General features: G+C 47.3%; 1 protein-coding gene across 1 annotated transcript; it reads left to right on the top strand.

The window, feature by feature from the left end:
* Nucleotides 1-1533: 1533 nt before the first annotated feature.
* Nucleotides 1534-11276, top strand: cfap53 (cilia and flagella associated protein 53). Its single transcript, XM_038734397.1, has 8 exons — nt 1534-2663; nt 3175-3404; nt 4302-4475; nt 4556-4859; nt 5006-5224; nt 6196-6412; nt 7156-7258; nt 9525-11276. The coding sequence occupies exons 1-8, from the start codon at nt 2352-2354 to the stop codon at nt 9751-9753; spliced, it is 1788 nt and encodes a 595-aa protein (XP_038590325.1). The 5' UTR covers nt 1534-2351; the 3' UTR covers nt 9754-11276.
* Nucleotides 11277-21777: the final 10501 nt, after the last annotated feature.

Raw genomic sequence — 21777 nt, 5'->3', positions numbered from 1 at the left:
GGTTAGACAGACATGAACTTTCTGACTTTCCTTTAGCGCCCCCTTGTGGTCGACATGGCTCATTTTCTGTAGAGAGAAAGATTTCCTCCTCCAGGACCTTGAAAACATTTGTTCCTTCGATGGTTTGGCAGCAGGAGCACATTTAGCTCAGATCTGACTAAAAACCAGCACGATTATACAAATGGGAGCAAAAACACCTTTTTGGAATTCATTTGGTGTATTTCAGAATAATTTAGCTTTGAAGGAATTTCCTTCATTTTTTATTCAGGTTTTATCTTCTTTCATAATCACGTTGAATCATTTAGTAATTAAGGAAGTCGCTTAATTTCTCTTTGCTTTGTACTTCACTTGAAATCTCCTCCTAACTAACCAAATAATGTGAATAGAAATATGAAGAGGTGTGTAGCAGGAGCCTTCAGAGATCAGAAAGATGAAGAAATGAATCTCAGCTGTGCAGGTGTGTGTTTGCTGGGAGAGATGAGATGATGGAGATCAATAAATGTCTCACTGTCATCTGCTGTGTTCAGAGACTTTAATAAACTATGAGACTGAATGAGCTGATTTCTCCTGGTTCAGAAGAAGTTGTTGTGTTTCTTCACTTAGTTGGAAAATGTTTGCTAGAAGAAACTGTAAATATGAGAAAATGTTAAGATGGTTGTCACTCTGTGAGACGACCCAAGCAGGGTTACAATCCAGGGCAACTGAACTTGCTTGAAGATATTTAAAGATCTTTTGGCTCTCATCAAAGAAGCGGCTGGGAAACTCTATCTAACGCTATTTAACCTCTGTGGGGTCGTTATGAAGGTGATGGATAAGGCTGGTTCGTTAGTGCACCTGGCTTTGTGGCGACAGTTGTTCTAGATGTTGGAGAGAAGCCGAATGTCGCAGGCCAAATGAGAGCGTTTGTTATTTTTCTGGAAAGATATGAAAGGACAGTATTAAAGTGAGATCACAAACCTCATCCCCTGTTTGGAGATGGTCTTTCCACACAGGTGTAAACGGCCTCCTTGTCCCCTCTTTTAACCACCATCTGTCCTCCATGTCTAAAATGTGTACAGTGTTGTCCTCAAAAGAGTGCCCTTTATCCTTCAGACGTAGTAAACTGCTGAGTCTTGACCTGAGAAGTTGGCCTTCTCAGTTGAGACGTCTTTCGGGTGGACCAGTGTCTGTCTCAGCGTGTTTTTGGTTTTACAAAACAGGGAAGTGGTGTTTGATGAAAACCCTCCTGAGTTTCTCCGACACTCCACACACGGATGGAATCACAATGTGTTCAGTCATCCCCCCCCCCCCCCTTACCTGGTAACTATGCCAACCCAGAGACTGTTTTCTGGCATTCTAGTGAATTTTGGGGTTAATTTTGTTTCGTATGTTTAGTTTCAAGAAAGGGGAAACAGAAATAAAAACCTTTGTTTAAATGAATCGGATAGCAAAATGCAAAGAACAAACTAATAAATAATATTAGTAATTATTAATATAAATAAAGAAGCATCTTAAGAGATATATCAATTTATGTCTTATAGTATCGTTTAATTCATGGCTACATTTATTTTTGGTGCATTTAATGTTTATTTACTGATTGATCATTTTCCAATTACAATGTCAGTCGTCCACAGCTGTTTATATTATCTGACTGTACTGAGGAAAGTCTCACTTCTGCATTGATATACCTCCCTTCATTTATATTAAAGGACACCTGAAAAGAGATCTTACTGAAAAGTATGCTGATGCTCAGACTTGTACTAGATAGTTCATTTATTTCAGAGCAGGTATTATTGTGCAGATTCTGAACGCTGGTCCTTAAGGCCTCCGTCGTAGCGTTTCAGCAGGACTCTGGAATGTAAAATGTGGCGTTAATTAACAGCCAATAAGTAGAATATTATTTTTTAACAAGCCGTTGACTAAAACAAAAGACAGAAATTGAGAATTTCAAAATCACAAGGGCTGATTCTTTATAACTGCGCCATAGAAAATATCAAATATAGGCTTTATATTGTTTTGTAACTCATAACTGCTAAAGTGAATAAATTCTTTTTATGTCATATTGAGAGATGCAAACTTTTTGATTTAGCTGCAAACAGTAAAGCACGTCGACCTGAACTAAAAGCAGAACTAAAGTGCTGCTTGTCTAAAACTCTGTATGGATTAAATCACACGCAGAAAGTCTGTTTAGCTAAATCAAACTGTCATTTTCATTTGAAGAGAAGGCAGCTGTGATGTGTCCCTCTGGCCAGCAGGTGGCAGGACACAAACTCATAATCGTGCTTAAAGAAGATGATTTTTAAAAAGTCAAAGGTACAAGAAGTCTGCGGGCTCAGCAAAGAGCTTGTTTTAGGTCACAATCACAGCGCTTCATGGCGGAGCGGACGCTGAAGTCTTCGGTTCGCTTCGGCTCCGGATCAGTTTCACACGCTGCTGCCTCCGACCGGCTCCTTCTCCACGGCGACGGCGCAGAGGCTCATGGGTATTGTAGTGCGACGTGGGCCCGGCGGCGACGTGTTTGTGGTCACCATGGCAGCTGGACGCCCCTGTGTTGTTTGGAGTGTTGCGGTGCGTCAGTAAAGACTTCTGCATCCTCCAGACGGAGACTTTTAAAAATGCTGCAGAGTGAAAGAAGAAGAAGATGCCGCGAGGTCACCGGACCGACGCCGCAGTCAGTGGCCGTGGTGAGACCCCGACACCCGGAGAAATACAACACACTGATACCTGCCTTTAAAACGTTTAACTAACTGTAATATTAATCACGTTTATTCCAACGGCTGAAACAAACACGGGATCTAAAGTTAATATTAGTCAGTTAAGCATCATGTCAAATATATGTAGTGTTAGTAATATTAGATATTAGAGTAGAATTATGCAGTAAAATGCAAAGTATAAGTATTTCAGAGCTTTACTTGAGTAAATACTTTTCACCACAGTTTTTTTGTTCCAGCCTGTTCGTGTTCTGCGTTGAATGAAGTTATGTAGTTTTATAGAAGATGTACTATTATTTATTAAAGCTGGGGGGGCGTTTATCTCAGAAGCAGGTTTGTTCTATCAGCGATCAATAAATCTTCTTTCAGTCTGGTGAAATCAGGTGCTGTGCCTCCTGCTGTCCCGCTGCGCACTCTGACCTGTTTCCTGTTCCAGTCAAAGACTCAGGTTTGGTTTCTAAACGTGTGTCTGTGGGTCAAACAGAGAGCCAAGTTCCCGTCCTCGAGGCCTCCGGACCAGCTGATCCTGGAGAGGCAGAAGCAGGACGCCGCCCGAGACAAAGTCCTGGAGTTCGCAAAGTACCAGCAGACCTGGGACATCAAGAACTCGTGGCTAAAGAGCTCAGACGGGCGCCACCTGAGGGGAACCATCCAGAGGGGGGTCCGAGCCGCTCTGGACCAGCAGGAGGTCCACATCCAGGAGAGGAGAGACAGGTCTGTCTGCCAGCTGCTCTCTATTATGCATCTACTCTAGTACTTTATGTTACTTTAAACTCTACTATACTTTACTGCACTACATGCAGAGCAAGACTTCAGTCATCAAACCAGAACCAGAAGACTACATGATCTGAGTCTCCACCTGTCTGTCTCCACCTTTCTGTCCCCACCTGTTTGACTCCACCTGTTGGTCTCCACCTTTGCGTGTCCACCTGTTTGTCCCCACCTGTTTGTCCCCACCTTTATGTCTGCACCTGTTCGTGTCCACCTGTTTGTCCCCACCTTTATCTCTGCACTTGTCTGTCCTCACCTTTATGTCTGCACATGTTTGTCTCCACCTGTTCGTGTCCACCTGTTTGTCCCCACCTTTATGTCTGCACCTGTTTGTCCACCTGTTGTCCCCACCTTTATCTCTGCATTTGTCTGTCCTCACCTTTATGTCTGCACATGTTTGTCTCCACCTGTTCGTGTCCACCTGTTTGTCCCCACCTTTATCTCTGCACTTGTCTGTCCTCACCTTTATGTCTGCCTGTTTGTCTCCACCTGTGCGTGTCCACCTGTTTGTCCCCACCTTTATCTCTGCACTTGTTTGTCTACACCTGTTTGTCTGCGCTTGTCTGTCCCCATCTGTTTGTCTGCACTTGTTTGTCTCCACCTGTTTGTCTGCACTTGTCTGTCCTCACCTTTTGTCTGCACCTGTTTGTCCCCACCTGTTTGTCTCCACTTGTTTGTCCCCACCTGTTTGTCTCCACCTGTCTGTGCCCACCTGTTTGTCTGCACCTGTTTGTCCCCACCTGTTTGTCTCCACTTGTTTGTCCCCACCTGTTTGTCTCCACCTGTCTGTGCCCACCTGTTTGTCTCCACCTGTTTGTCTCCACCTGTGCGTGTCCCCAGGCTGCGTGTGCTGTTGGAGGCGGAGGAGCAGCAGCTGCTGCAGGAGATGGAGGACAGGATGGAGACGTCGGTGGAGAGGCAGGCGAAGATGAGAGAGCGAGCTAAAACCCTGCGAGAGAGAAGAGAGAGAGACCGACAGCAGCTGGTCTCAGAGAAGATGGAGCAACTCTTCAGGTAAACACGCCTGCTCCACTTCCTCCAGATTTTCACATTAAAAGTCGTGCAGCCCGGAGTGATGTGCAGAGTGTTTGCAGGGAGCAGTGCGAGGAGCTGCGGGCCGCCCAGAGCCGCCGCACAGAGCGGCAGGTGTGCTCTGAGCAAGCCGCCCAGGCGAGGAGCCGGCAGGAGCGGCGGCAGCAGCAGCAGCGGGAGGAGCGTCTGTTTGAGGAGCTGTGGGAGGCCGATCGCAGAGCCAAGGAGCAGCGGGAGGAGCAGAGGGCGCAGAGGCAGCAGCTCAGGAACCTGCAGCAGCTGGACTTCATCAGGACTCAGATGGAAGCGGCCGAGCGGCAGAGGCAGAAACACAGAGAGCTGAGAGAGGAGGAGGCTCGGCTCACGGTGCGCACACCTTCACACTTTTACTTTGAAAACCTTAAATTACTGTGAATTTTACTTGATTAAACTGAAAAAGAAAAGTGAGCCACAGAAACCTGTCGTGTCCGGAGGGGTTTCACAGCCTCCCCGTGTCTCTCTGTGTGGAGCAGCTGCAGCAGCAGGAGGTGCGGCGGCTGCAGCTGCAGCGCGAGCAGCGGCAGAAGATCCAGGACCAGGGGGCCCGGCGGCGGCAGCTGGATCAGAGCCTGCGGCTGAAGATGAAGCGTCTGTCCAGAGAGCAGCAGGAGGAGCTGCAGCTGGACATGAGCATCCTGCAGACGCTGCTCAAACAGGAAACGGACGAGAAACAGGAAGCAGCTCAGAGGAAGGTAAACGCGCCTGGACCTTCACTACGACATGTTAACCGCAGCTGAAAGGAGAAAGAAGTACTCAGATACTGCACTCAAGTAAAAGTACTATTAATGCAAAATATACTTTAAGAATAAAAAGTAAAAGTATTCATGATTAATCTACCAACAGTAAATACTGTAATAAATACTGAACTTGTGTCATGATACAATTGTTAAGGTGGAACTAATGTGTTCCACCTTAAATACTGTTTATTGGACACAAAGTTGTTTTACTAATAATCAGTACTCATGCAAACACTGGGGATGTTTTTCAGCACATTTGACCAGAGGTGGAAAGTATCAAAGTACATTTACTCGAGTACTTTTGAGGTACTTGTACTTAAATACTACCAGACAAAAATGTGATGAGCTCATAAAATAAGATGCAAATACTTCACAGAGTACTTCACTCTCGTCCTGAGTAAAATCCCTTCGTGTTCCACCGCTGTGAAATGGAAATACTACAAGTACCAGTGAAGTACCTCCGTGTTCGCTGTAGTTATTGACACTGGCCAGTAGGGGGCCTCAGAGTAATGAACTCAGATCAGCTGTGACATTTAAATAAATAAATAAATAATAAAATAATATGATAATAAAATAAATAATAAATAAATATAAAAATAATATAAAATAAATAAAATATAAAAATAAATAAATAATATATGTGTAAATAATAAACAAATAAATAAATCTATAAAATATATAAAAAACAATAAATAAAAGCAGCTGACACTTTAAATGTTTTGCTATCAGCGATCAGGACAGACATCATATAAATAAACTCAACACGTTTTCTGGACTCGTAGCTTGTAGGACCTCTCCATGGGATGAAAGGGGACTACACTGAGGGGTCCCTGAGACCTGATCAGGGATCAGAACCTCCTCCCTCAGTGTCCCTGTCTTTAAAGGTCAGCCTGACGCTAACTGCTGCCCCGCTCTCTGTTTGTCAGGCCGAGCTGCGGCGGGAGCAGCAGGCGTACCGGCGGCATCTGTCGGACGAGCTGCAGAAGCAGAAGAGGGAGGAGGAGGAGACAGAGCAGCTGATCGAGGAGAAGCTGAAGGAGGTCTGGACCAACAGGGAGAAGCAGAGCCGGGTGCAGCGAGAGGCCCGGGACCGACTGATGAGGGAGGTGATGGAGGCTCGCAGTCTGCAGATCCAACAAAAAAGTACGTTCTGCACATCCGCCGCTGAAAATAGTCCCCGATGCTCTGTGTCCTCCTGTCTGTCTGGTAGGAACTGCAGCGAGCAGCTGTTAGAAATTACTGAGCCTTTTAAACATGAAACTTTAAACCTGTGAGGAGTTTTTAAAGATTTATGTGTTCAGGAGGAACCAATGAGCTGAGAGCCACAGACAGGAAGTCAGACGGCAGAACTTTTGAGTGAAGGTGTCTTTTAGGGCAACGTGTGACGTCAGCGCGCCGTCGTGCTTCTCTTCTGGCCGTTCAGAAATCGTACCAAACAGTCACCAGCTGATAAGAAAGTTCAGTGTTCAAAAATCTAAATCCGTAACTCATCAGCACTCGCAGGTAGCAGCGATCGTCTGAGCTACAGAGAGCTGAGGGGACTTCTCATTGGCTGGAGGTCGAGTCGGCCGAATCCTCCAGATGTTTAACATGCTAGATATCTGGCAGACGTCTGTGTCACAAGTGTGTCGGGGAGCCGTTTTGATGCGTCGTCGAGTAGTTCACACATAACGACTGTCGACCGATCGCAGCCTGACGGCCGGCGAGCGGCTAAAAATCGTGTAGAGTGAACTCGGCTTTAGAGACAGCAAAAGATCTTTGATCTGTTTTGAGCAGCACGTGATGCCTGTGAGATGATACTAGCAAAAAAACTGGAGTGATCCTTTAAAAATGGTTTGTTTGTTTGTTTGTTTGTTTGTTTGTTTGTTTGTTTGTGTGCGCTGCAGTGGATCAGAACATGCAGAAACAGGTGGAGCTGTCCAAAGAGAGAGACGAGCTGAGCAGAGTGATGGAGGAGATGAAGGTGACGGACGAGGAAGAGAAAAGACGGTACGTCAGCGTTCATCTCCTGTTACTGTGAGACTGATCTGGTCTCTGTTGGTCCTGACCTGGTCTCTGTTGGTCCTGACCTGGTCTCTGTTGGTCCTGATCTGGTCTCTGTTGGTCCTGATCTGGTCTCTGTTGGTCCTGATCTGGTCTCTGTTGGTCCTGACCTGCTCTGTGTTTGTCCTGATCTGGTCTCTGTTGGTCCTGATCTGGTCTCTGTTGGTCCTGATCTGGTCTCTGTTTGTCCTGACCTGCTCTGTGTTTGTCCTGACCTGGTCTCTGTTGGTCCTGACCTGGTCTCTGTTGGTCCTGACCTACTCTGTGTTGGTCCTGACCTGGTCTCTGTTGGTCCTGACCTGGTCTCTGTTGGTCCTGACCTGCTCTGTGTTTGTCCTGACCTGGTCTCTGTTGGTCCTGACCTGGTCTCTGTTTGTCCTGACCTGCTCTGTGTTTGTCCTGACCTGGTCTCTGTTGGTCCTGATCTGGTCTCTGTTGGTCCTGACCTGCTCTGTGTTTGTCCTGATCTGGTCTCTGTTGGTCCTGACCTGGTCTCTGTTTGTCCTGACCTGGTCTCTGTTGGACCTGACCTGGTCTCTGTTGGTCCTGACCTGGTCTCTGTTGGTCCTGACCTGCTCTGTGTTTGTCCTGACCTGGTCTGTGTTGGTCCTGACCTGCTCTGTGTTGGTCCTGACCTGGTCTCTGTTGGTCCTGACCTGGTCTCTGTTGGTCCTGACCTGCTCTGTGTTGGTCCTGACCTGGTCTCTGTTGGTCCTGACCTGGTCTCTGTTGGTCCTGACCTGCTCTGTGTTGGTCCTGACCTGGTCTCTGTTGGTCCTGACCTGGTCTCTGTTGGTCCTGACCTGCTCTGTGTTGGTCCTGACCTGGTCTCTGTTGGTCCTGACCTGCTCTGTGTTGGTCCTGACCTGCTCTGTGTTGGTCCTGACCTGGTCTCTGTTGGTCCTGACCTGCTCTGTGTTTGTCCTGACCTGGTCTCTGTTGGTCCTGACCTGGTCTCTGTTGGTCCTGACCTGCTCTGTGTTGGTCCTGACCTGGTCTCTGTTGGTCCTGACCTGGTCTCTGTTGGTCCTGACCTGCTCTGTGTTGGTCCTGACCTGGTCTCTGTTGGTCCTGACCTGGTCTCTGTTGGTCCTGACCTGCTCTGTGTTGGTCCTGACCTGGTCTCTGTTGGTCCTGATCTGGTCTCTGTTGGTCCTGATCTGGTCTCTGTTTGTCCTGACCTGGTCTCTGTTGGTCCTGACCTGGTCTCTGTTGGTCCTGACCTGCTCTGTGTTGGTCCTGACCTGGTCTCTGTTGGTCCTGACCTGGTCTCTGTTGGTCCTGACCTGCTCTGTGTTTGTCCTGATCTGGTCTCTGTTTGTCCTGACCTGGTCTCTGTTGGTCCTGACCTGGTCTCTGTTGGTCCTGACCTGCTCTGTGTTGGTCCTGACCTGGTCTCTGTTGGTCCTGACCTGGTCTCTGTTGGTCCTGACCTGCTCTGTGTTGGTCCTGACCTGGTCTCTGTTGGTCCTGACCTGGTCTCTGTTGGTCCTGACCTGGTCTCTGTTGGTCCTGACCTGGTCTCTGTTGGTCCTGACCTGCTCTGTGTTGGTCCTGACCTGGTCTCTGTTGGTCCTGACCTGGTCTCTGTTGGTCCTGACCTGCTCTGTGTTGGTCCTGACCTGGTCTCTGTTGGTCCTGACCTGGTCTCTGTTGGTCCTGACCTGCTCTGTGTTGGTCCTGACCTGGTCTCTGTTGGTCCTGATCTGGTCTCTGTTGGTCCTGATCTGGTCTCTGTTTGTCCTGACCTGGTCTCTGTTGGTCCTGACCTGGTCTCTGTTGGTCCTGACCTGCTCTGTGTTGGTCCTGACCTGGTCTCTGTTGGTCCTGACCTGGTCTCTGTTGGTCCTGACCTGCTCTGTGTTTGTCCTGATCTGGTCTCTGTTTGTCCTGACCTGGTCTCTGTTGGTCCTGACCTGCTCTGTGTTGGTCCTGACCTGGTCTCTGTTGGTCCTGACCTGGTCTCTGTTGGTCCTGACCTGCTCTGTGTTGGTCCTGATCTGGTCTCTGTTTGTCCTGATCTGGTCTCTGTTGGTCCTGACCTGCTCTGTGTTTGTCCTGACCTGGTCTCTGTTGGTCCTGATCTGGTCTCTGTTTGTCCTGATCTGGTCTTTGTTGGTCCTGACCTGGTCTCTGTTGGTCCTGACCTGGTCTCTGTTGGTCCTGACCTGGTCTCTGTTGGTCCTGATCTGGTCTCTGTTGGTCCCCGCAGTCAGAAGCAGACCCGCGAGGCGTATCAGGCCGACCTGAAGGCTCAGATGAAGCACCAGCAGCAGCTTCGGAGTGAGCAGAGGGATCAGGCGGAGAGGGAGCACCAGCAGGGTCTGATCCTGCAGGAGCAGTACAAACAGAGGGCCGAGGAGATCCTGTCCAGACCCGCATCTCACACCACCGCCTCACATCCTTTCAGACGAGCAGAGGGATCCAGGTCCGCCTCCTGAACAGAAGGGGGACACGTGATACGCAGAGAAACCCTGTAAGAGCTTCCTGTCCAATATATTTAGTTACAACACTGCAGGAGAGTTTTCATTATTTCCTAGTTTTCTTTTTTAGTTTTACTGAATAATCTCAGGGAGTCCAGGACCTGCCCCCCTTTCACAGTGTGACGTCCTCAGTAAACCGGGTCCTCAGTAAAGACTAACATCGACACGCTCATTATCTTAGGTTAGCGTGTTAGCATGCAGTAAACAGCTGATGGGTATAGCATCAGTTCTGGTCAGTGCCTGATGAGGGCGCTAGAGGAGAACTTACACTTCATCCTGAGGGGGACTTGAAGGTCTGAACCTACAGCAAGCTGTTTTAACATTTATCGCTATTTAAGAGCTACTAGCAATTATTCATTAGGACTAGTACTTAACCTCGAGCTACTAGTGTCCATATATTTTATTTTTGCCATTTATATCTATCTGCAGTTCAGATATCTCCTGTTCCAACAGGCACTACAAACATTTCCATTTTACTAGTATCTATTATATACCAGTACCCGTTCATTACTTACTAGTAACTATTCCAAAAGATACTGGAAACATTTTCATTTTTACGAGTAAGACGATTTTACTAGTATCTAAAATAATCACTAGTATCTACATAATAATAATAATCTTTATTTCTAGAGCAAGTTACAAAGTGTAAAGACAATAATACAGAAACAACACAAGGTAAAAGCATGACTAGTAAAACAGAAACAGTTACTAGTGACTAATAAATAAACACTAGTAGCTTTTAAATAGCGAGTAGTAAGTTTTAAGGAGTAAATGTTAAAACAGCTTCTCATACTGAAGCACATTTCATCACAATCCTGAGAGCTGCTGTTACAGTTAACAAGTAATTGTTATTCTTCTAATAATCTGTGTCGGTGACTGCGAGCCTTTAGAGATTTTAGTAGTGAAGACAAAGATACAGCAAACTCTGTGAGCTGCCAGACGAACAGGCTGAAACAGACACAGCGTGAGCTCACGAGATGACACACAGCACTCACACCTGGAGGGCCAGTATCCTGGCGCCCGTTGGGCAATACGCTGTTTGCCGAAGGTGTGTTTTATTGTGAAAGAATCACCCAGCAGGAAGAAACAGCGACTCTTTGAAAACTGATCTATTGTCAGTTTCGGCTCAGAGTAATAAAGTCGTCACAAGATATTCAGTTTGATGTGAAGTGAAATGTTTCAATAATCAGTGATAAAGATTGTTGTTGTTTAATTTAAAGTCGATCACTCTGCTCCAGGAGTACTTCTGCTTGTGATATTGACAGTACATTTTGCTGATAACACACAGTTTTGAATGCAGTACTTTCACCTGTAACGCAGTATTAAAGTACTGCTTCTTTTACTGTTGTTAAAGATCTGAATAATTCTCCCACCGCTGCTTCCAGGAACGTGGTGACACTTTATTTTGTCGGGTTTCTTTTTTCTAGTTTCTACTTTCCTGGAAAGAACTTTGTAATTTTAATAAACTCTTAAGTCTCAAAGTCGAGTGGCGTCATCATTAAACACGGTCTCAGTAGGTTAAATAGACGCGTCGCAGGACTCGCTCAGAGTTCAGCGTCAACGCTCTCAGGGTGTGAAGATGTTACTCTGACTCCAGCTGCTCTGTGAAACCGGCCTCAACGTCTCTGAGAGTCTCTTGGAAAATGTTGTGCAAACACCAAACAGAAACTGTTTCTGCACAACGTCATTACATCACACATGGTGACAGGGTGGACAGAATAACACGAACACCTCAACACAGTCAACGTGAAAAGTAAAGTCAGCACAGAGATGAATCTGTCTAAATCTGTTTAAACAAAACATCCCTACTGGTTCTCCAGCGGGAACGTCGCCATGGACACCAGATATAAAAACCCTGGTATACTACGAGTGCAGAGAGGGTTACCTGGCGGCGCGAGGCTTAATGAACTCGTCTGTCTTGAATTTAATAGATGTTCATTTACATGTCAAAGTCCTGCAGATTTAAAGCTGCAGCTGGTTTTAAAGTTTAAACTTTTTGGCATATTTACTGAAACGGTCTCTGCGTCCTGACAGCAGTACACAGATAATCAGGCTCCTCTGGCTCCTCCTACTGCTCCTGATGCCATTTTCAAGAATCCACTGAAGAAAGCAACCAATCAGAGCCAGGTTCAGTTTCTAACACAGTGTTCGTACTGTGGCTCGGCAGCGTCTGAGAAACAACCAGCAGCAGGCAAAAGACAAAGAGGCGTTCAGTTTTTACCGACTGCTGCTTTAACTGTTTCAACATATTGTCAAATCTACAAACACAGAAAGACTAAGAATCAATTAAAAAGTAACTGAAATAAATGTTCAAGGTTCAATCCCCCACTGTGACCATCCACCACTGTGTCCCTGAGCAAGACACTTAACCCCTCGTTGTCCAGAGGCGCGACCTCTGACATGTAGAGCAGCTGTAAGTCGCTTTGGATAAAAGCGTCAGCTAAATGAATAAATGTAAATTAAAGTAAACTGAAATTAAAAGCAACACAACAGTCACATGAAGGCCTGACGGACTCTCTCTTTGTCTAGAATCCCAGCTGACCCTAACCTCTGAAAAAGTTTCTGCTCAGCGTGATCACGTACGTTAGCATCCTGCTGTTAGCATCCTGCTGTTAGCACGGCTGCAGGAAACACCTGACCCGTGTGCAGAGTGAGAAACTTCTCATAAAACCATTTGCCTTCACGCTTGTGGCAGGAGGATAAAGCCTGTTCTGGGTGGACCGGCGTCTCAGAGCCGCAAGCAGGTAAACACCTCATACCTGCAGAAGGAGTGGTTTGGGAGTGGACTCATTACCTGATGTAAGAATAACAGTTTATGCTCAGACAGGTCTGAGATATGCTGCTTTCCACAGTCAGCTGAGCTGAAGCAGCACAGTATGTTCGGGACCTTCTGACTGCACCGGAGGACCTGCCGAGGGACGCGATGGCGAGACAGTACCACCTGTACGCTAAGGTAAAGCTGCTTTTTATCTGTCTTCACTGCATCAGAGGCTGCTGATCTCTGGTTAATGTTCACACACACACACTATCAGCGAGTTCCTGCCAGAGCTGCACAGCGATAAGACCGCTCTCCTTGGAGGCCTGAAGGAGGGTCAGCACATTTTCAAGGAGTCAGAATCCGTCACCTACAAGTTAAAGTGCAGCAGGAACACGTGACAATCTGCTAAGGGTAAAAGTCCTGCGTTCAAAATGTTACTCAAGCTAAAAAAGTATTATCAGCAAAATGTACTTCAGGCTGAGAGTTATGGATTCATGTGAACGCAGTGTTTAAATGTTTCTCTCCTCTTCTAACCAGCCTCCCAGCTCAGAGAGTGATCAGTTTGTATCTGTTGAGTAAAAGGGAAAACGTATAAAGTGGCCTCAGCTACGCGACGGTCCCGTCCAGATTACCCAGATACCTTTGCGGCCTCCTTAACTTCTGTCAACACGGAGCAGCTCTTAAAGTCTCCAGGGCTGTTTAAAGTTGGAAGGTTCTGCCTTTTGATTTTGCGCATCCTCGTCGTGGAACTCCTGACAGAAGACCCTCCAGTTAGAGGAGCTGGGGCCCCTCGGGAGGTCGGGGCCCTTCAGGAGGCGTGTAGGTGTTTCCCAGGCTGTTCTGACCAGGTCTCCCAGATCACATCTCAGTGGGCCTCCTCCCGGTTAAATAAAATGGGAAACGAGTAAAAGTACTTTTAGTTAGAGGTATAATGTGCTGAAACCTCCTTCGATGACACGCCCACTTTATTGTGTTTGTGAATCTTTATTCACTTTTATTTCCTCATGTTAAAGTAGTGAAACACTTTTACTCAAGTACTAAAGTACAGTTCAGGTCTTTGAACTTATTTCCTGCTTTATAATTCTACTTTACTACATGTCAGGGGGATATACAGTGATATAGTACTTTTTACTGCACTGCATTATTCTCTGCACTACAGACATAATAATAATACAATATATGAAAATATGACATGACAATCTGCTGAGAGTACTTAGGTACATTTATAGGTGTGCTCAGTCTTTTCTTTCTCTGCAGTGATCAGATTAACCAATCAGAGGCCAGGAGGAGGCTGCCCGAAAACACTGGATCCTACATTTCCCACAATGCAACCAGTTAGAGCTGAAATGACAAGTTGATTAATTGAATCTATTTTGTTTAAGCAGAAAGATACGTTTAACATCGTCTCCTCGAGTTCTTCCTCACATCATATCGACCCAACGATTGACTGATTAACGAAGAAACTGACCTAAAAGCGTTCCAGGCGCACGATGCCAAACATGGCTGACACAAATAAATTCCTGCTAACTTTGCTCCTGTGCAGCTGCATCGATACGTTTATTTCCTGATGTTTTCCCGAATAACTTCAGAGAAGGTGACTTTCAGAGATTGTTTCCTGGAACCTTGATGACATCTTAATTAACTGCAGGTGGATGTACTTCATGTTGCCTTTTATTTGATTGTTTTACATTATGGGCTGCTGTTGTGACGTCAGACAGCTGCATGAAGTCGGGGGAGAAGGATTTACTGACTTTGATGTTGCGTTCAGGTGTACTTTTTCTACTTGCATGTTGGAGATTTGTGCGCTCCGAGTTGTCTGGACGCAGCACTCCTGTACAAAAACCAAACTTTACAACTTTGTTCACTGGTTCTGGTGAACGTGCTGAAGTGGGGGAAGGAATTTTAGGAATTTACTGTTTATCAGATGAGACAAAACTTTAATCGGTGATTTTGGTGAAACTGGATCAGATTGTTGGTCAAATCAAACAAATATGCCTGATTAACAGTGTGTAAATGGATGGTGAGTGAGCGCTGTGAAAACACCACAGTGTAATTGTTCATTCTAAAAACAGCAGAAAAACACGTTTAAAACATGCCGTGGATATTTCAACATGATGCAGCAGCTCCATCAATATATGACATAAGATGTAGTAACATGGGGTAACCCCCCCCGGGGTAACCCCCCCACAGTAACTCTAACAGAAAACACAAAATGACACAATTTTCTTTCTCAACATTTCTTCTGGCTCGTCTCAAAAAGGTCCTCAGATTTTTTTCTCATTTAATTTTTTCTCATTTCTGCATTTTTTTGTAATTGTGTTCAATTTACAGGCGATATATATTTACATTAAGGGAGCCAGAGGAAAATGCCTTTTTCCTGTAAGATACATTTGATTAAATACAAATGAATGTGTCGCCTGTAGGTAGTTATTTTGCGGAGCATGGCCTCCTGCAAGAAACAAAACAAACTATAAAATATTATTTTATGTGTCAGCAAATAGACATTGAGCTGGGGGGGGGTTGATTTATTTGTATTGACTGTATTGATGAACACGTGAGCGTAAATCCTCTCGTGACCCTCTCCGGGGTCCCGAGCCTCATGTTGAGAACCTGTGATCCTGCTGCAGTGCTCCGCTGATCCAGTTGGTGTGTAAGTGTGTAAGTGTGTGAGTGTGTGAGTGTGGATCCCTCTCCGCTGACAGGAAGTGATCTTTATTACTTCTGTTCTTTCTGGATTTACTGCTCATTTCTCGGCTCTGTCCTCGCGCCGGATGTGTGACCGCAGGTCCTGATCAGCGGACTGATTATCGATTACTGAAGCTGAAGCTGCGCCAAACAGCCTGACCGAAACTCCTCCGGGATCGGCTGCCTGCACCGGGAGCACCTGCCCGTACTGCACCGGGAACACCTGTACCTGGCCGGGGACATGCGGACTGGAAGGTGTCCGGTGTCTCACCTGGTTTAGAGGAACAAACTTCCGGATGAACGGATTATGATGGATCCTTAACGGGAGCGACAACACGGCCGACGTAGTGTGTTCGTTCAGGGAGGAATACTCGCGGGAGCATGTCTGTGAACGAGCTGTACACAAAGGTGAGCCATTTTACCTGAAACCCACAGCGACGTCACTCCGAGGAACAGAGTCCGTGTGTTTCCCGCCGGAGTCTCAGATTCCAGCTTGGACTCGGTCTAACATGGACCCGTGCTCTCCCAGGTTAAACTTTCACAGCCTTCAGACCTCCCTGTCTTTTTCGACACGAACCAGACTTCATGTTATTTCTGTGAGACTTTGAGTGCTGAGTCGCCTGTTCGTTCCAGCCAGGTTAGCGTGCGGCTGCAGGTGATCCTGAGCAAAAGTTTAAATCATGTGCAAACTGTAGCTGTGTGCTGGTTTATATGTGAGCCGACTGTTCCAGCTGGGTGGACAGATCTTAAGTCAAGTCATGTTCTTAGACTCTGTTTGTTGTAAACGACGCTCGGCTTTAAATGTACGTATTTGTAAATGAGTTCAACTGAGCAGACAGGTGCAGAACCTTCTTCTTCTTCTCATGTTACAGTTAAAGCAGACAGGTGTGTGACCTCTGTCTTATAAACAGTGTCTAAATAAAACAACAAACCTGATTTCAAACCTTTATTGACACACATTCAAAAGGTCACTGTGATGTCATCACACTACAAGCTGGAGTTTTGAAAGACTTGGCTGTTTACCTGACAGGGAGGATCCGTCCAGGTGGATTGTGGGAAATGTAGGATGCAGTGCTTGTGGAGAGGAAGTCAGCTGTTTTCATTTTCGTGAATGAAGCCGCTTTAAAGTTTCTGACTTCCTGATTCTGTGTGTGGTTCACCTGAGAGACAGACGGCGGGTCCAGCTAAATGTTGTGAACCAGGACCAGGACCAGGACCTCAGAGCTGCCAGACTTTCCTTTCTACTTTCTGTAAGGTCTTTGTAATGGAGGTGAAGTTCTGACGGCTGCGCTGAACTCAGCAGGTATTGATCTCTCGGCTGAGATAAACGGGCTGATGATAAGTGGAGGCAGCTCAGAAGAGTTATTGATTATTCTTGTTCAATGAGATGAGGAACAGATTTTATAATCTGCTGCTGAGAGTCAGCGATTCTTTCCATCATCTGTTAATCTGCCCATTCTTTTGTCCAGAAGATGGTGAAAAAAGTCCAGCGTGACTTTGTCATCTAGTTTTAGTCCAAAGAGTTTCAGTTTGTTACTGAACATGACAGAGAAGCAGAACAGCTGGGGCTCAGAGTGAGCGACCAACGCTGTCTTCTGAAGTCTGTTTGTATTGCGTCTACGGACCCTGAGGTCCACTTATCAGAAGGTCGGTGGTTCAATCCCCGGCTCCCCCAGTCTGCGTGTCGAAGGGTCCCTGGGCGAGACACTGAACCCCAAATCGTTGCTGGTGGCTGAATGTGACGTGAAGCGGCAAAGACCAGAAAGACTGTTTACACAGACCAGGTTCCAGCGAGAGATCTGACCACTGATCCGCGTCACAGTCGTGATAAAGGTCCCTCTCTGAGATCAGGATCAGTCCGTTAATCAGTCGGTTGATTGGCAGTAAACATTTCGTCCTCGTTGACGAACATCAGATGCTGCTCAGCTGACCGTCCTCCCCTCATCCTCCCTCAGTTCACCTCGCTGCACCGCCACCAGCTGGTCATCAGGCCGCCGTCTGGGCTGCAGATTTCCCTTCTGATTCTGTTGAGTTCAGCAGCTCGGGCGTGCTCTGCACCTCCACCTGTGTCAGTGCGAGGAGACTAATGTGGTTCGGACACAAACGGCTCGCACCAGCCCCGCTGAGCTCTGCTCTGAGGGAGCCGCCGCACCGGCGTTTGGTTCCTGAAGCAGTGACGTCATCACCTTATCTTCACATGTTCTGCTTTAATGAGAATGATTCACTTTGAGTGCAGCTAGAGGAGGATGTTTGTTCTGATGATGACTTTAACATCGCGCTGCTTCCTGTTTCACGTCAGCGTCTGCTAGTTGAAGGTCAGCCTGACGCTGGAGACGTGGTCCAGACTCTGAGACTCTGTCAGACTCTAGAAATCTGGATCGGCTGTTTGTGTGTTTTATTTCCTGAGAGCAGATTATTAATCTCCTCTGTAATCCCTCCTCCTGGACTCGGCCCACATCATTAAATAGGGCCACTTAAAGCCTCCTCACCCGCTGTGAGACTAAATAATCCAGAGCCGCGGGGCCGATCCTGCGGCTCCATCTGGTCCGGGTCTGAGACTCGGGCTGAGTCATGGATCCTTCTGTGTTGGAGGTTTATCTTTATTTATGATCAGCGATGCTGTTTGAGGCCTGCGGGTCCTGCTGGTGCTGTCTTTGAACTGAGGATATAAATAGATCCAGGTCCCGGGGCCCCACGGGTACAGGAGCCCACAGTCAGAGCTTCAGTTTGTCAGCGTTTCTTCAGCTAGAACGTCGGTTATCGTGCGTGACGGGGGATGGCGAGGGGAACAGGAGGCTGCTGGTAGTGTTTCAGCAGGAGGAGTCTTCAGATTCAGGATTAGACCCTCTGCTGGAGCTGGGGGGGTAATCTGACAGGATTAACATTAGTTGCATCTGTTTGCTGATGTCCGTGTCTCTAATCACCTCCACCTCATGAGGGGGGCGGGGTCAGTCATCAGCAGGGACGAGGTTTTGGTACTGAAGCGTTCTGTCCTTGAAGCACTAACCCCTGAATGTGTCTTTCTCTCTAACCACGTCCCTTTAATGTTAGAAACTCTCCTGATACGCCACAGAGGAGTACGTTCGGTCTGTGGGGACAGAGCTGGTGAGTAAAACAAGGTGGAGAATGAAGTCTAATGAAAATAGGAAGCACACGTGGACGCTGGACAGGTTTTGGTTTCCTCCATCTCACACTTGGCTTCGATGTAAAACTGAAAGTTTGGCCCCCTTCCTGGAAAACGCTGATTCATATCGTGTATCAGAATAAAATCTGCTGCTGTACATGCGCAGTAGCAGAAAAAGGCTTTTTAAACCTTTACAAAGTTATCAAACTGTTTCCTGCTGATTCTGTTCATGTAGTTTTTATGTCGTGGTGACCTGTGAAAGTGAAGCTCTGGCTCTCTGCCCATTCATTCAGACAGGAGCCCAACAGCTGCCTGGAGGCGGTGCCAAGGTGGCGGCCGAGTGGCCACATTGGAGTCGCCCGTCCTCCATTAAAATCCCCATAAACACAAAACTGCAACTTTCATACGAGAGAAAAACATTTAAAAGACCGACACGCTCGGGCTGCAGCTATCGGTTTTGTTAGCAATCGAGAGTCATCGAGGAATCGGAACAGAAATCTTTTCGCCTGGCGCCGGGATCGGCTGGTGACTCACTGTAACGTTCCAGTCCAAACTCCAGGCGGCGTTTACTTTGCTAGCTTTCATCTTAGCTCATGATGTAGCTTTAATGCTAACGTTAGCTTGTTTGGGCTCCGCTCTGTGGACTGGAGCTTCGGTTTTCCAGCAGACTGGCTGCACAGAGCTGCAGATTTCTGTCGGCTTGAAATGATCCCACACTCTCTTCTTCCTCCGCAGCATCAGCGCCTTGTGCACAGTAATAACAGTCGGTGTGAAACAGGGCGCTGAATTCAGCTGTATGGGTTAAATGAAGCATCGATGCTTTTTAGGAATCTAGTTATTCGAGTTTCTCGATGAATCATTTCAGCCCTGAAACCCACAAACACACGATCAGCCACCAGACGTGGACCAGCTGAGCCGCAGAAGGCTTCTAAATGTTTTTGAAAGGAGTGAGCAAGAAAAAAGAAATCCAATAAATGAATCCAGTGAAAACTGAACTGGTGGTGAGTTTCTTCTTCACGCCTCCTGTGGTGCAGCTGAACGTGACACAGGGTGGTGTTCTGGTCTCTGCTGGTCTGTTTGTGGACGCTGCTGGGGACGTCCTCCACTGGGACCATTTCTACTAGAGATCAAGTGTCCTGATCAGATTCAGTTAACTAATAAACGTAGTCCACCTTTAGGGGGGCAGCCCAGCTGAATGTTGACTCAGTGGAGCTGACAGTTACTGAATCTGGCACACCTGGTTTTCTCCTGAGCTACTTGAAGGTCCTGATTCAGAGCTGTGAAGCTTATCTGATGTGAGTGAAAGTTTATCTGACTGGCGTGAGACGCCTCTCTCTGTCACACAGCTTCTTCGACACAGAGGATCTTCGTTCAGGCTCGCAGACCGACGGCGGCAGATAAGAGCCGTCCGCGACCTTTGGCTTCCTGTGTGGAATACAGGTGCAGCGGTGGCGTGCTGTGGGACACACCCGGCCTTCACCCGCAGGCTGATGTCATTGCGCTGACACGTCGCTGGGCGCGGCTCGGGGGTTTCACCGGTGAGCCTGTCAGCGTGCAGGAGAAACGCAGCTCGGCGTGGAAACCTGAGAGCGCCCGCCGACCTCCTTTAAAACCGTCCAATCAGGAGCAGGAAGCTCTGACTGACTCTCACCTGACGACCTGTTAATCACGTTCTGACACGCGGTCGACATTTTTCTGTGGTGTGTGGTTTTTCACCTGAAGACTCGTCTTTCATACTGAACCCGTCCAACAGCTCCTGCTCCTCCCGCCCACGGCGAGCTCCATAAAGGCTGAGTGGCTCAGTGCTGCAGAGTCGTTGTTTCTGTGATCCTCCTGCAGAACTAAAGACTTTCCCATCAGCCCCTGCTGCACGCGGTCTTTACTGCTAGTTAGCTAATGTTGGCCCCTGTGACGACTTCATTCATTCATTCACACCAGGATGAACTTTCTCTCAGTCCTGTTGTCCTCGTCTGCAGGACAGATTCCAGACTACAGAGTGGCTTCATGTCTGACATGTTCCCTCGTCCCCGGGAACAAACAGCAGCTCTCTTTATGTTCGATATCACAACTACAACAAGTGTCTGTGTGTGTGTGTGTCTCTGTGTGTGTGTGTCTCTGTGTGTGGTGTGTGTGTGTGTGTCTCTCTGTGTGTGTGTGTGTGTGTGTGTGTCTGTGTGTGTGTGTGTGTGTGTGTGTGTGTCCTCATTCCTGCCTGTGCTTCCTGCTGTGATGCTCTACATGCAGACGACATGCTGCACAGCCATTGGCTGCTTCCTGGCAGCGTCCCAGATAAACAGACAGCTGATGGGCTTCATGTTATGACACAGGGCTTCCCTGATTGGCCCCTCCTGTAGTCTTAGGGCCCCAGGTCAGAGACTGTTAGTGGTTCCCCACACTGCTGGCTGTGGAACACTTTGCCTCTCTGTCTCTCTCTCTGTGTCTCTCTCTGTGTCTCGCTCTGTCTCTCTCTCTGTGTCTCTCTCGCTGTCTCTCTCTGTCTCTCTGTCTCTCGCTTTGTGTCTCTCTCTCTGTGTCTCTCTGTCTCTGTGGTTTAACTTGCATTGATTCTTTTAGAAAGACAGACAGGCAGACGAGGGTTTGATGTTTGTCTTCTTTATTGTTTGTATTGTATCACAGTGTTTCTGCAGACAGACGCGTTCATTAAAGTTCAGAACAGTGACGGGCGTTTCAAGCAGGAACAACTATTCTACCGTTGTTGGAGGGACCCACAGCTGAGTTTGGCCCCGGGCCCCCTAACAGGTTACTCCAGCCTCTTGTTTAGGAAGTTACATCAGATCAACTTCATTGATCTCCACGCAGGCAAACAGACGCAGCAGCAGCAGTTCAGGGATTTAAGATCGTCACAGTGATGAGAGGAAAGCTCTGCTCTGATTGGTGCAGCTCAGCCTGCAGCAGTAACTAGTATAAATAAAAAGTATAAAGTCTTTACTGTGCTCATGAATCAGTTTTCCAGTTCCAGCACGGATTGGTTTTTATTTCTATGGCACTTTCAAATTTAAATAAACAGGCCGCTGCCTTCAGACGGCGGCTCCGTCGCTCCACTCGCCCACAGGTCGGTGGTTGTCGCTTAAAGTGCAGGTCACTTTTAGAAATAATTGCGCGAGGGGATCGAACCTCTTTTGTCCTGTGCGTTGACCATTTTCCTGAAGCTTCGTTGCTCCCAGTGTTTGTTGGACACATTTGGACAAATGAAATGTGATTGTGGGGATTCAGGGAGGTTATTCTTATTCTTCAGGTGCTGCTGGGCGCAGACACAATCTAAGGCTGTGTGTGTGTCTCTGTGTGTGTCTGTGTCTGTGTGTCTGTCTGTCTGTGTCTCTGTGTGTGTGTCTGTGTGTGTGTCTCTGTGTGTGTGTGTCTGTGTGTGTGTGTCTGTGTGTGTCTCTGTGTGTGT

This window comes from Micropterus salmoides, unplaced genomic scaffold (genome assembly GCF_014851395.1).
Source record: "Micropterus salmoides isolate LMB-PRFRI ecotype aquatic unplaced genomic scaffold, ASM1485139v1 Ms_hic_scaffold_20, whole genome shotgun sequence".
NCBI lineage: Eukaryota > Metazoa > Chordata > Actinopteri > Centrarchiformes > Centrarchidae > Micropterus > Micropterus salmoides.
This window is presented reverse-complemented; position numbering and strand designations above follow the sequence as displayed.